The 15,785-nt window shown below is 28.5% G+C and overlaps 1 protein-coding gene across 1 annotated transcript; it reads right to left on the bottom strand.

The window, feature by feature from the left end:
- Positions 1-5,798: 5,798 nt before the first annotated feature.
- Positions 5,799-14,969, bottom strand: LOC126733962 (lipase 1-like). Its single transcript, XM_050437461.1, has 8 exons — positions 14,884-14,969; positions 14,651-14,825; positions 14,445-14,583; positions 14,138-14,384; positions 13,931-14,089; positions 13,796-13,880; positions 13,604-13,746; positions 5,799-5,968 (listed from the first exon to the last, which is right to left on the bottom strand). The coding sequence occupies exons 1-8, from the start codon at positions 14,962-14,964 to the stop codon at positions 5,816-5,818; spliced, it is 1,182 nt and encodes a 393-aa protein (XP_050293418.1). The 5' UTR covers positions 14,965-14,969; the 3' UTR covers positions 5,799-5,815.
- Positions 14,970-15,785: the final 816 nt, after the last annotated feature.

Genomic DNA, 15,785 nt, shown 5'->3' with positions numbered 1-15,785 from the left:
CTGGGAATTTTCATAAGAGCCTATTAAAAAGAATAAATTATACAAATCAAAAAATTATTTTTTTCTCCCTTATAAAACATAAAACAATAAAGTAAACTGGCAAAAATTTATGTTTGTTAAAGAAGATCAAGAAATTATTGAAAACTGGGAATTTTCATAAGAGCCTATTAAAATGAATGAATTAAACAAATCAAAAAATGTTTATTACTTATACAGCGTAACAAAATAAAGCGCTACGACGAAAAATTATACTTTCCATAGAAGATCGAGACAAATTGTGCGAATTTTCATAAGAACCTATTGTAATAAAAACTATCCCAATCAAGCCATTCTTCTTTTCTTTTCACCTAAGCAATATACAAAAATTAAGATGGTGGAAAAAATTACTGAATTAATTTCAAGCATATAATCCAATATATTATAAAACAGAATCGGAAATCGACGTTTCGGCACGCGAAACTGAATAAAACCGATCCAGTCTTTCCATTTTCCGGTTCCGGGATAACATTTAATGAAATGTCAAATGCATCCCGGCATTTGTTATATCGTATGCTAAAAGCGCTGCAGACGTCTCTCCCGGTCCTTTGATAAGGCCCTAGAAACGGGAATGCACAATCCATCCCCCCCTGTTACCCCCAAAAAGGGGGTGGCAGAAACGAGGTAAGGAGGACCCTTTGCTGATCAACTGGAGACGAGTGATTATTTCTTTATTATAGCGATTAAATGGATTTTTTTATTTTCATTTTTGCAATTTATGAACAATTTTATAGTTTCCGATTAGTATAAAGACAGTCTTGAGGATTAATTTGACGTATAAAACATATACATCAAATAACATTAAGAGGATAAAATTTTAAATGATTTTTACTAAATAATTTCATATATTAAAGATTCATAGATTTCATATAAGAAAGAATGTTGCGTTTAAAGCTAGGGTTAGTAAGCATGCATACAAAACTAATGCTGCACAACGCAATTGCTCTACCCAATTTACAGTTTTATTCGACATTATTTGTTAACTTATCATAATAAAATAAGACAATTTGCAGTCATTCAAAATTAAGAATATTTGTAATTGCTATACTCCTGTTTTATATATGTATTAGGAATGTATTTTGTGACCCAAGGAATTATCTCAAAATTAAGTTAAACAAGCTTTATTATTGACGAATATCTGTGCAAAATGTTCACAATTATAGTACTAGAAACCGTACTAATTTTCTCTAAGATAGATGTAACACTGAAAAATTGTTTTATCACATGTGTGATTGTGTTTATTTTTGTATTTATACTTTTACACTTTTATTTTATTTAATTTTAATTTTAAGTTATATTTTTACAATTTTAGCGTATTTCCCTATTTTAAACTGTCTTATTGTTGATTTTCATTTAGGTTTCACTTGATTTTTTACAAAATTTAAATCGTCCTTTATTTTAATCAGTTTTATCTAAGATTTCGTATTTAGCTTCTATTTTATTTTTTATTTTTATTATTTTTAATTAACTGTAAACGACTCGGCGCATACACTTACTTTTTACCCTTAAATGTTCCTTTAATGTTTATAGCTTTCTATTTAAATTAGTATCTCTTTATTGGTCTGTCTGTCTGTCTTTATTGGGTGAAAAAAAATTATTACACTGTAATAACCTCTGTAGCTTATGCTAAATAAATAAAGTTTATTTATTATTATTATTTATTGATTATTTTTATATATTAAGAATTCCTGTAGCTTAAAACCGTTCTGAGTTAAAGTCAGATTTACCAGGCATAGGCTTAAAAGTAGCTAAATTACTAATTCATGTCAATATTCTTTTGAGTAACTCAAGAACTTTTCAACGGATTTTTATAATTTTTTGAGGGAGTATAGAAGGATACTCAAGGATTAATTTCCCGTATAGAATATATTTTTAAATGCAAAATTCAATAAGCTAAAGCTACATTGGTATAGCCATAACTGAAGCTATTTTTTTCCAAAAAATTTCACTTCTCTCCCAGATAACTTAAAAACTATTAGAGGCCTCTCCACAAAGTTTCAATTTAAACTTTAAATGATTCTTACTTAACATTTTCATATACCAAGAAAACCTGTAGCTTCAAAACTTTTTTAATTATAGTCTTATTTACACCTCATAGGCTTAAAAGTAGCCAAATTGCTTCATGTCAACATTCGTTTGAGTATAACTCAAAAACTTTTAGAGGGATTTTTATAATTTTTTCAAGAGAGTATGGAAGGACTCTCAAGGATCCATTCCACATATAAAATTTCTTTTTAGGTGCAAAAATTAATAAGCTACAGCAATATTATTCAAGCTATGTCTGAAAGCATGTTTTTCCAAAAAAAAATTGATTTCTCCCTTAAATAAATCAAAAGATGTTTGGGGCTTTCCAATGGGGGTTTCACTCAAAGTTCAAAATAATTCGTACTCAATATTCTCATATATTAAGGATTTCTGTGGCTCAAGGACTTTCTGAGTTATAGTCAGATTTACCCCGTATAGGCTTAACAAGAGCTAACTTAGTTTAAGTAAACGCAGTTTTGAGTAGAACTGAAAAACCTTTGAAGAGATTTTCATAATTTTTTCTAAGGAGGGTGGAATAACTCTTGAGAAATAATTTGAGGCATAAATAATATTTGCTAGTGAAAAAATTAGTAATTTACCGCGATATTGGTTAACCTATATCCTAAAAAAAAAATTTTTTTTTAATTTAATTTTTTCTCAAATAACTCAAAAATTTTTTCAAGAAAATGTGAACAGACTCTCAAAAAATAGTTCCACGTATAATATATCTTTTTAGGTGCAAAAATCAATAAGTCACCTCTACATATTTTCCAAAAAAAATGCTTTCCTCCTCAAATAACGCAAAAATTGTTCGAGGCCTCCCAATGGGGTTTTTGCCTAAAATTTAATTATTTTTTACTGAACATTTTTGTATATCCAGAATTCTTGTAACTTTACAGCTTTCTGAGTTACAGATAGATTTACCTTGCACAGGCTTGTTAAAAGTAGCTACATTTACTTCACTTCAATATTCTTTTGAGTAAAACTCAAAAACTTTTAAAGGGATTTTTATAATTTTTTCAAAGGTATGTGGAGAGACTCCCGAAGATTAATTTTATGTATAAAGTATTTTTTTGAGTGCAAAATTCAATAACCTAAGGCCACATTTGCAAAGCCATGTCTAAAACCATTTTTTTCCAAAAAAAATTCACTTCTTCTTTAAATAACTCAAAGTCTGTTAAAGGCCTCCCAATGAACTTTTTACCTGAAATTTAAACGAATCTTACTGAACATTTTTATATATTAACAATTCCTGTAGCTCAGAGACTTTCTGAGTTATAGTCAGATTTACCCTGCATAGGCTTAAAAGTAGTTAAATTACTTCACGTCAATATTCTTTCGAGTATAACTCAAAAACTTTTAGAGGGATTTTTATCATTTTTTCAAAGGTGTATGGAAAGACTCTCGAGAAATAATTCCGTGTATAAATTATTTTTTTGTGTGCAAAATTCAATAAGTTAAGGGCACATTTGCAAAGCAATGTCTGAAACCATTTTTTTACAAAAAAATTAATTTTTCCTTCAAATAACTCAAAAACTGTTAAAGGCCTCCCAATGAACTCTTTATTTGAAATTTAAACGAATCTTACTGAACATTTTCATAAATCAACAATTCCTGTAGCTCAAAGACTTTCTGAGTTACAGTCAGATTTACCCCGTATAGGCTCAAAAGTCAACATTGTTTTGAGTATAACTCGAAAACTTTTTAAGGGATTTTTACAATTTTTTTAAGGAAGTGTAAAGGGACTCTCAAGGATAAATTACAGGTACTTAATATTTTTTTAGGTGCAAAATTTAATAATCTAAGGCCACATTTGCAAAGCCATGTCTAAACCCATTTTTTCCAAAAAAATCTAATTTATTCCTCAAATAACTCAAAAACTATTTAAGGCCTTTCAATGAAATTTTCACTTAAAGCTTAAGCGATTTTTACTGAATAATTTCGTATACGGAGAATTAGTGTAGCTAAAGTACTTTTTGAGTTACAGTCAGATTTACGCCGCATAGACTTAAAAGTAGCTAAATTAGTTCGCGTCAATATTCGTTTGAGTATAACTCAAAAACCTCTAGAGGGATTTTTATCATTTTTTTAAGAGAGTATGGAAGGACTCTCAAGAATTAATTTCACATATAAATTTTTTTTTAAGTTAAAAAATTAATAAGCTACCGCTATATTGATCAAGTCATGTCTGAAAGCATTTTTTTCCAAAAAAAAATGCTTTCTCCCATAAATAATGCAAAAATTGTTTGAGGCCTCCTAAAAGGGGTTTTCGCCTAAAATTAAATAATTCTTACTGAACATTTTTGTGTATTAAGAGTACCTGTAACTCCAAAGCTTTCTGAGTTACAGTCAGATTTACCCCGCATACGCTTGAAAGTAGCTAAATTAGTTCACGTCAACATTTGTTTGAGTATAACTCAAAAACTTTTAAAGCAATTTTTATAATTTTTTCAAAAGAGTATGGAGGGACTCCCAAGTATTTATTCCACATATAAAATATTTTTTTAAGTGCAAAAATTAATAAGCTACAGCTATATTAATCAAGCCATGTCTGACAGCATATTTTTCTAAAAAAAAATTGATTTTTCCCTCAAATAGCACAAAAATTATTTGAGAACTTCCAATGGGGGTTTTACTCAAAGTTTAAATGATTCGTACTAAATATTCTCATATATTAAGGATTTTCGTAGCTCAAGGACTTTCTGAGTTACAGTCAGATTTACGCCGCATAGGCTTAAAGGTAGCTAAATTAGTTCACGTCAATATTCTTTTGAGTATAACTCAAAAACTCTTAAAGGGATTTTTCTAATTTTTTCAAGGAAGTGTGAACAAACTCTCAAGAACTAATTCGAGGTATACAGTAATTTTTTAAGTCCAAAATTCAATAAGCTAAGGCCATATTTGTGAAGCCATGTCTAAACCCATTTTTTCCAAAAAAATCTAACTTCTTCCTCAAATAACTCAAAAACTAAATAAGGCCTTTCAATGGGGCTTTCACTTGAAGCTTAAGCAATTTTTACTGAATAATTCCGTATATGAAGAATTATTGTTGCTAGAGAACTTCTTGAGTTACAGTCAAATTAATCAGGGATAACCTTTACTAAACTAAAAAAAAAAAAAAAAAAAAAAAAAAAAAAAAAAAAAAAATGGGAAGAATGGGGGTAAATCAGGCTGCATTTTATAAAGAAGTGTTAAAAAAATATTGCGGGTCTTTTATGCTGTTATAGTTATTTCTTGAGAAATAAAATGAAATTTCAAATTTTTTCCAGGCTCTTGGAATATTTGTTTATTTATTTTCACATTTTCCAGCTTTTTCATTTTAAAAAAACCAATTCTTTCCATAATTCAATAAGCAATTACCTAATTAAAATAATGACCCAATAAACTTTTTATCGCTGACCAAGACGATTGCTTAAGCTAATTAATGCCTTAAGGAGAGCAAGCGAGAGAGTAAAAAAAATAAAAGAAAGCAATAAAAATAACAAGAAATACGACTGGGGCTTACGTAGAAATTACCGAAGCTTTATCGTCGGTTTTATGTTCGGAACTTTGGACGCAGGACTTCATTAGAACTTCCCAACTTTATGGGATTTCGATGTACTACCACTACGTATATTTTTCGTTTACCTTCTGCCCCATTACGTGACTGGAAGATCCCTTAAATTAGAACAAAGTACCTGTGGCCTTTTCGGCTTTTCACTGTCCTGTGTAATACGGGGTATTAATTTTCTTTTAAATTCTTTACTGAAACAATTTATTCGCATTGTTTGAAAACATCATCGATACGATCATAAAGTATTTCTTTCGCGTTGTAGGCTAGGAGGTAATCCAGGTGGTTCCAACCTTCGACAGGGATCTGGTACTTTAGTATCACGTTGGGAAAGGTTCTGCTTAACTCGTTGTTCATCTAAAGAATCATAATTATTATTAAGGGAATTGTATAAAATTCAGCTTGAAATGTACGTTTTTTGAGGATGAAGATGACATTAATTAACATATATATATACAAATTTTCAATTCTACACATTGTGCAATTCCCCTGACTAAATTTAAGGGTAGAAATGTGATTCTAAGTACAGTATTTCGTTAGTTAGGGAAGTTTTGGATATTGCACATTTTGTGCCAATTTTTTTAGCAACTTTTCATTTTAGTATCAATATTCTTATGATATACTGGAAATATTTTTAAAAAAGTCTCATCAAAAGAATGGGTATATCTTTCCCAATAATTTGATATAAGGATTACTTTTGTAGCTCAAGTAGTTAATGAGTTAGAGTCAATATTGTCAACCAGGGTCCAAGGGTAATCAAAAAATTAAAATTTTATTTATTACTGCACATTTTTAGGTATAATTTGGAAATTGTTGTTAATATTTTCCTCGTTCTTTTGCATTAGTATAGTGTAATACCTGAAGATGGATTAAAATGAAAAAACGTAATTCTAAGTTAAGTATTTCGTTAGTTTTGGCTAAAAAATAATCATATTCAAAAAAAAAAACATTTTTTCAAAAAACGCTCATCTTTCTCAAAAAACATTTTTTTTACAAAATTTTAATTTTTTTTAAAACGCTTAAAAATTTGTTTTTGTATGTCCATAAATTTACCTGAAGAATATGTGTATAAATTTTCAAAACTGTACTTTGAGTGGTTTTTGAGTTATGGCTATTTTCTGAATTTTTACTAAAAAAAATCATCTTCCTCAAAAAGAATTTTTTTTTTGCAAAATTTTCTTATTTTATAAGAAAATTAATAATTTTCTTATTTTATAAGAGTATGGGATACGTAGGTGCTTTAGATGTTGTCGCTACGGTCATATTATTAAGGATTGTAAAGAAAATAAAGTGTGTGCTAGGTGTTGCGGTAATCATGATGTAAAGGAATGTAACGTAAATATTGTCAAATGTGCTAATTGTGTGTTGTCCAATGAAAAGTATGGTCTTAGTTTAAATATTAACCATGTCTCTTGGGATGTTAATAAATGCGAGTCATATAAAAAAATTGAAGATATTCAGAGAAATAAATACATAAGGTAGCAATTAAATTCAAATATTGTACTTAACACGACCATTGTCTACTTTAATTGTCAGGGTTATCTTAATAATAAGGATAACATTACTCTATTAGTCAATGACTGGAAACCTAAGATCCTGCTTTTAAGTGAGACCCACGTTACAGCTGAAATTGAACCTTGTGAGCTGGACATAGATGGGTACAGAATGGAACAATCTATTAGTAACAACAGTAGAACAGGGGGAGTGATGGCATTGGTAAGATCTGATGTACGTTATAAAATTAAAAATGTTTTGTCTGTTAATAGTTTTGTCTGGCTAATGTCTTTGGAGTTTTCTGTTTGTGGCGTGAAATATTTGTGTTCTGTGCTATATCATCCACCTAAAAAAGAAGAAGCCAATTTTTTAGATTTTTTCTCTGAGTATTTGGATGAAGTTAGTAATTTTAGTGGAATTAATATCATTGTTGGGGATTTTAACTTTGATTTTCTTAAAAATACGTTTTATAGTAACAAAATAAAAAATATAATTTACACAAATGGTTTTACTCAAATTGTGGAAACACCTACCAGAATAGCTCCTACGAGCCAGACATTAATTGATTTTATAGTCACCAATGACAAGCATCTGGCGCACAGGGTACATCTAACACCTAAAATTAGTGACCACTCGATTTTGTCTATATCTCTTAATCAGGAAAACAAGCAAACTATCAAAACCGTTAAACATCAAAGATCGTTTAAAAACTACGACTCGCATCTACTACAAGAAAAACTTCTTGCTATTGATTGGAACAAGAATAGCTCCGACATAAATCTACTAGCTGAATCATTGATCACTGATATTGAGATTATTGTAGACCAAATGTGCCCTAAGGTTCAGATTATCCAGAATCAAAAATATGCGGATAAAAAATGGATAACGTCTGACATTAAACAAATGATGCGAGAAAGAGATACTTTATATAAAAGGGCCGTTTTAGATAGAAATGAGGGTGCCTGGAAAGAGTATAAAACTAAAAGAAATATTATTGTAAACAAAATTAGAGTAGCGAAGGAAAAATTTTATGCAGAATGCATAGACGAAAACAAAAAGAATCCTAAAGAATTATGGAAAAATCTTAAAGCTCTACTACCAGGTAAAAAGCATATTTTGACCAAACAAATCAATTTCAACGGAAAATTAATCAGCGATGAAGCAAGCATTGCTCAAGAATTTAATAAATATTTTATAGAAAGTATACATATTATTGTCACCAACATCCCACAGTCACCAAATGTAATAAATAATGGTACCAGAGCCCCTGAACCTAGTAAACTATTTTCCAAGTTTGGTCAAGTATCAATGAAAAAAATGAAAGAAATTCTTAAAAATTTAAAAAACGTTGGAGGTGGAGAAAAAGGCATATCTAAGCAAGTCTTGTGTGACGTATCTTGTGCTGTCGGTGATCGTGTCTTGGATGTTATTAACACTTCTTTAAAAAATGGAGTCTTCCCGGAATCATGGAAACTGTCTACTGTTGTTGCTGTTCCCAAAGTACCAAATACCATCAACTATAATGAGTTCCGACCAATTAATACGGTACCTATCTATGAAAAGCTCCTTGAGGTATGTGTAAAAGAGCAACTCCTAAATTACTGTAACGAAAACTCGATAATTATTGAAAATCAGTCTGGTTTTCGTGAGTGTCACTCGTGTGAGTCTGTTGTCGTTAATATATGTGATAATTTTCTCAGAGCCATTGATAATAATAAATATATTTTAGCGGTATTCTTAGATTTTAAACGAGCATTCGAAACGATAGACCGAGAAATTCTGTTATATAAATTAAGCCAATTGGGAATTAGAGGTGATGTCTTGAACTGGTTTGAATCTTATTTGCGTAATAGAGTCCAACGTGTAAAGTATGGGAATAGTCTCTCTCAGGTTCTTAATGTTGTATTTGGTGTTCCCCAGGGAACAGTTTTGGGTCCATTATTGTTCTTATTATATATAAATGATATGGTAAAAGTTATACAAAAATGTAAAACTGTGTTATTTGCAGATGACACAATGATTTATATAATAGGAAACAATATTGATCAGATGGTAACTGATATAAATAGTGACTTAACCAAAATTTTCAGCTGGCTCTGTATCAACAAATTATGTTTAAATACAAGTAAATCTAAATTTTGCCTTTTTACCAAAAAATCGAAAAATAATCAAATAAATATTGACAATGTGAACATCAGTGTAGGTGGGGAGAGTATTTTTTATGAAAATGAAATAAAGTATTTGGGTACAATTTTGGATGCAAATTTGAATTTTGTGGCACATGCGGATTACGCCATGAGAAAATTTTCCAAGAAAGTTGGGTTTATTAATAGAGTTGGAAAAAACTTATCGATGCATACAAAACTCCTGCTGTATAATGCCATTGCTGTTCCCCATTTGCAGTTTTGCTCCACATTGTTGTTCAACCTGCCTAAATACAAGGTGAAACAGTTTGAAGTAATTCAAAATAGAGCAATGAGACTAATCCTAAAATGCAATCGATACACTCCTGTTATTATTATGTTAAGTGTGCTAGGTATGATGTCTGTCAGGCAAAGAATTATGTTTAGTGTGTATGTATTTATTTTTAAATTAAAACAACGTCTACTACCCACATATATTTGTGATAAAATAAGAGTGTTCGGAGACGTCCACAATTACTGCACCAGAAATAATACAGACTTTGTCCTTGATAGATGCAATACTAGTCAGATGTTAAATTCTGTACTCAGCAAGGGACTTATTGAATTTAATAAGTTGCCAACTGAAATCAAAAACTGTGATAATTTAAACCAGTTTAGGAGGCTATTGAGAAAATTTATCAGTGTGTGAATGTCTTATTTTATTTTTATTTTTATACATGTTAACATTTTATTCTTAGTTTTAGTTGTTTCATTTTATTTATACACTTTTAAACAGTAATTTTAGTTATTTTTAAGTTTTATTTATACATACTTTCTTTTACCGTTTTATCCTTATTACCCTTGTTTGTGTAGTTGTTGTTTCGTATTTATATTTATTTTATTTTAGTTTTACAATTCTACTCGTACTTTGTTTTATTTTAGACTCATGTTTTATTTATACTTTTTCTGTAAGTTTTGTTTGTACATACTTTGTTTTATCATTCGTTTTACCTTTATTTATGTAATTGTAGTTTATATGTGTATTTATTTTATTTTTATTTTACAATTTTAACTCGTATTTTGTTTTATTTTTGCTATTTTATTTTAGGCTTAAATTTTATTTATAAATTTTCTGTATGTGAGACTTTTTGTATTTTTTGTATATGTATGACATTTTGTATAAGCACACACTTTTTTTTTCAAATTATTTGCAATTTTTTAATTTTTATTGATTTAAATTTTTAAGTTTTTTTTTTTTAAATATGTATTATACTCGTATTATCTATATATTATGTATTACCTTTGTAGCTCAAGCTAAATAAATACATTATTATTATTATTATTATTTTTTTAAAAATCCTGAAATAGGTGTCCTATGAAATTAATTGAGGAATTTGTGTACAAATTTTCAAAACTGTATTTTGAGTGGTTTTTGAGTTATAGCTATTTTTTTGATTTTTAGTGAAAAAATCATCTTCCTCAAAAAGATTTTTTTTTTTGCAAAATTTTTTAATTTTTAAAAAAAATGCTAAAATAGGTGTCCTGTGAATTTAGTTGAAGAATTTGTGTACAAATTTTCAAAACTGTATTTTGAGTGGTTTTTGAGTTATGGCTTTTTTTTGATTTTTACTGAAAAAAATCATCTTCCTCAAAAAGAATTTTTTTTTGCAAATTTTTTTAATTTTTAAAAAAAATGCCTAAATAGGTGTCCTATGAAATTAATTGAAGAATTTGTGTACAAATTTTCAAAACTGTATTTTGAGTGGTTTTTAAGTTATGGCTATTTTTTGATTTTTAGTGAAAAAAATCATCTTCCTCAAAAAGAATATTTTTTTTGCAAAATTTTTTAATTTTGTAAAAAAATGCTAAAATAGGTGTCCTATAAAATTAATTGAAGAATTTGTGTACAAATTTTCAAAACTGTATTTTGAGTGGTTTTTGAGTTATGGCTATTTTTTTGATTTTCACTGAAAAAAAATCATCTTCCTCAAAAGAAAATTTTTTTTTTCAAATTTTTTAATTTTTTAAAAAAATGCTGAAATAGGTGTCCTATGAATTTAATTAAAGAATTTGTGTACAAATTTTCAAAACTGTATTTTGAGTGGTTTTTGAGTTATGGCTATTTCTTTGATTATTAGTGAAAAAAATCATCTTCCTCAAAAAGAATATTTTTTTTGCAAAATTTTTTAATTTTTTAAAAAAATGCTAAAATACGTGTCCTATGAAATTAACTAAAGAATTTGTGTACAAATTTTCAAAACTGTACTTTGAGTGGTTTTTGAGTTATGGCTATTTCTTTGATTATTAGTGAAAAAAATCATCTTCCTCAAAAAGAATTTTTTTTTTGCAAAATTTTTTAATTTTTTAAAAAAATGCTGAAATACGAGTCCTATAAAATTAATTGAAGAATTTTTGTACAAATTTTCTAAACTGTATTTTGACTGGTTTTTGAGTTATGACTATTTTTTTGATTTTTACTGAAAAAATCATCTTCCTCAAAAAAAAAATTTTTTTTTGCAAAATTTTTTAATTTAAAAAAAAAATGCTGAAATAGGTGTCCTATGAATTTAATTGAAGTATTTGTGTACAAATTTTCAAAACTGTATTTTGGGTGGTTTTTGAGTTATGGCTTTTTTTTGGTTTTCACTGAAAAAAAATCATCTTCCTCAAAAGAAAATTTTTTTTTCCAAATTTTTTAATTTTTTAAAAAAATGCTGAAATAGGTGTCCTATGAATTTAATTGAGGAATTTGTGTACAAATTTTCAAAACTGTATTTTGATTGGTTTTTGAGTTATGACTATGTTTTGATTTTTACTGAAAAAAATCATCTTCATCAAAAATAATTTTTTTTTGGCAAAATTTATTAGTTTTTAAAAAAAATGCTAAAATAAGTGTTTTATAAAATTAATTGAGGAATTTGTGTACAAATTTTCAAAACTGTATTTTGAGTGGTTTTTGAGTTATGGCTATTTTTTTTATTTTTAGTGAAAAAAATCATCTTCCTCAAAAAAAAATTTTTTTTTTTAAAAATTTTTAATTTTTTTACAAAGTGCTGAAATAGGTATCCTATGAATTTAATTGAAGAATTTGTGTACAAATTTCCAAAACTGTACTTTGAGTGGTTTTTTAGTTATAGCTATTTTTTTGATTTTTAGTGAAAAAAATCATCTTCCTTAAAAATAATTTTTTTTGCAAAATTTTTTCATTTAAAAAAAAAATGCTGAAATAGGTATCCTATGAATTTAATTGAAGAATTTGTGTACAAATTTTTAAAACTGTACTTTGAGTGGTTTTTGAGTTATGGCTATTTTTTTGATTTTTAGTGAAAAAAATCATCTTCCTCAAAAATAATTTTTTTTGCAAAATTTTTTCATTTTAAAAAAAAATGCTGAAATAGGTATCCTATGAATTTAATTGAAGAATTTGTGTACAAATTTTCAAAACTGTACTTTGAGTGGTTTTTGAGCTATGGCTATTTTTTTGATTTTTAGTGAAAAAATCATCTTCCTCAAAAATAATTTTTTTTGCAAAATTTTTTCATTTAAAAAAAAAATGCTGAAATAGGTGTCCTATGAAATTAATTGTGGAATTTGTGTACAAATTTTTAGAGCTGTATTTTGAGTGGTTTTTGAGTTATGGCTATTTTTTTGAACTTAAGTGAAAAAAATAATCTTCCTGAAAAAAATTTTTTTTTTTACATTTTTTTATTTTTTTAAAAAATGCTGAAATAGGTTTCTATGAAATTAATTGAAGAATTTGTGTACAAATTTAAAAAACTGTCTTTTGAGTGGTTTTTGAGTTATGGCTATTTTTTTGATTTTTACTGAAAAAAATCATCTTCCTCAAAAAAAATTTTTTTTTGCAAATTTTTTTGTTTTTTAAGAAAATGCTGAAATAAGGGTCCTATGAAATTAATTGAGGAATTTGTGTACAAATTTTCAAAACTGTATTTTGAGTGGTTTTTGAGTTATGGCTATTTTTTTTTATTTTTAGTGAAAAAATCATCTTCCTCAAAAGGAAATTTTTTTTGCAAATTTTTTTTATTTTTTAAAAAAATGCTGAAATAGGTGTTTTATAAAATTAATTGAGGAATTTGTGTACCAATTTTCAAAACTGTATTTTGAGTGGTTTTTGAGTTATGGCAATTTTCTTGAATTTTCATAGAAAAAAGTAATCTTCCTCAGAAAACATTTTCTGAAATTTTTAAAAACTAATTTAATTATGGAAAACGAATACAAATTTTTAAAAGTGTATTCTGAGTGCTTCAACTGCATTAAAATATCATACAAAATATATCAACTTCTGGTACAAACATTTTTTAAGTATCAAGACCAATCAATCAAGACCAAAAAAAAATCAATTAACTAATTTTACCTTAGAATTACTAAAAACGTCTCCATCCCCATAAAACAGAGCCATAGGAACCCTCGTACTGGACAAATTATACGTGGGAGGTACCACACTATTGTACAATTTTAAATTCTTCTTTTCACCATAATCGTACTGCTTAAACTCTCCTTAAAACCACTCATGAATTAAGTTTAATTCAATTTATTTGAAACTTACCGCTGCCAATGACTTGCCCATAATGCCACACCTGTTTAACAGAGAACCCCGAGGGAGAGGAGGTCAACACAAACGGGAGTAATGACTAAAAAATAAAATTAATTTTTAAACGAAAAAAAAAACATATGAACAAACTTTATTAAACAAGTGAGAATCGGTTCCTCCCACAATGTAAAGTACATCAACGCAAACTTCTTGCATACCAGTAGGTCGGCACAGGGTCTTCAAGATGCCGTTTAACATCGGACTATTGGGTATAGGAAACTCGTGCCAGTTAAATATTTCTAAAAGTTTCTTAAGATAAATATATAGATATAGAAACTCAATTAATGAAAGTCTCACTTGTCCTAATCCCAAAAGTTTCGTTGCAATACTAATATAAGGAGACTGGGTGAAACTTAGATGTGCCGAAGAGGCCAACATTGCTCCAGCCATAATTTTCTCATTCATTTCCGGTAGTTCTGAGAGCATGACAAAGAGAATGGTGGTACCCTGAGAGTGACCGGAATAGAAGATTTTACTGGTTCCTGTGACCTTCAAAATGTAGTTTATGGTAGCTGGAAGGTCATAAACACCGATCTGGTGCCAACTAAATACAAGGGAAAATTTTAATGCGCATTTGAATTAATATTTGATTGAGTTTTTAAACCTAAAATTCCAAAATTTCTTACGATCCCTTATGGGGTTTAAGGATCTATGGGATCTGGAGTGGGCGGTACCTCTGGCATTAAAGAGCCACACGTCATAACCTCTGTCTGCTAAGTAAAAGGCCAAAGCGTCTGGAGGACCTGGAATAGAAAGAGAAGTTAACAAACTAACTCTAAATTAAAAAAAATTGATAAATTAGAGACTCACCTAAATAAATGAAATTTTCAGCACTTCCGCCCATTCCGTGGGCCAATAAAACGGCACGTTTCGATTCCTTATTGGTAACTCCATGGGGGATTCTATGGGCCTTAAGTAGGTACCCGTCATCGGTTTCTATCGTATGCGTTTCCACTGGATAATTGTATTTGATTATAAATTCAGTCTGTAAAATAAGGTTTGAAAACAGTTTAAATTAATTATATGTGGTTATATGCACGTACGATCGTGAGGTTCTCGTCCGGATGTAACGCTAAATTGCACCTCGCGACTTGAAGGAACACGAGGATGATCACCGAGAACATCTCGATATACGATGGGTCAATGGAGAGTTTTCTTTTTGAAGCTTTTGTTTTAATGGAAAAATTGGTTTTTGGGGAACGTGGGGTAAAGTTGGGAATTTTGTTTTATTTTGGAACCCTAGCAACACGTCATATATTATTATCGTTAAATATATATTTATTCAGCGATTTTTTTAGTAAATTTTTGATTTTGGTATAATTGTCAACCGTATATAGTCAAGGTATATTTATTAAACTGTATAATTTACGTACCTCACTATACGTACGAATATAGTAAACTTTCCATTATCTTAACTATCTAGATATGGATTTTATACAGATGTTCCTAGCTGCAGGAGTTAATGTAATTTTTTTTTGAGGAACAATTAAAAAAGGGACTTTCAAGACCGATTTTTAAAGATATCTCAAAAAATAATAATTTCTCAAAAAAAGTGTAAAATTACAAAAAGTACCCGGAATCTTTTCCCATCCAACACTAAATAAATTTTCTTTCTAACTACAATAAAACAGAAGTTATTGCAAATTTTGTTAAGGGACATTCAGAGAAGAGACTGTCGGATCCAACTTTCCAAAATATCTCAAAAACTAAAGATGTCTCAAAGAAAATGTAAAAACGTAATTTATACCCACAATCTTTCCCTAATTAACACTATTTAAATAATCTTCCTGACTGGAATAGAACAGGAGTAATTGCAAGTTTTGTTGAAGGACAATCAAAAAAGAGACTGTCAGATCCAACTTTCGGCAATATCTCAAAAAATAATAATTTCTCAAAAAAAGTGTCAGAATACAAAATGTACTCCTAATTTTTTTCCATCTAAGAC

Source organism: Anthonomus grandis, chromosome 3 (genome assembly GCF_022605725.1).
Source record: "Anthonomus grandis grandis chromosome 3, icAntGran1.3, whole genome shotgun sequence".
Lineage (NCBI taxonomy): Eukaryota > Metazoa > Arthropoda > Insecta > Coleoptera > Curculionidae > Anthonomus > Anthonomus grandis.
This window is presented reverse-complemented; position numbering and strand designations above follow the sequence as displayed.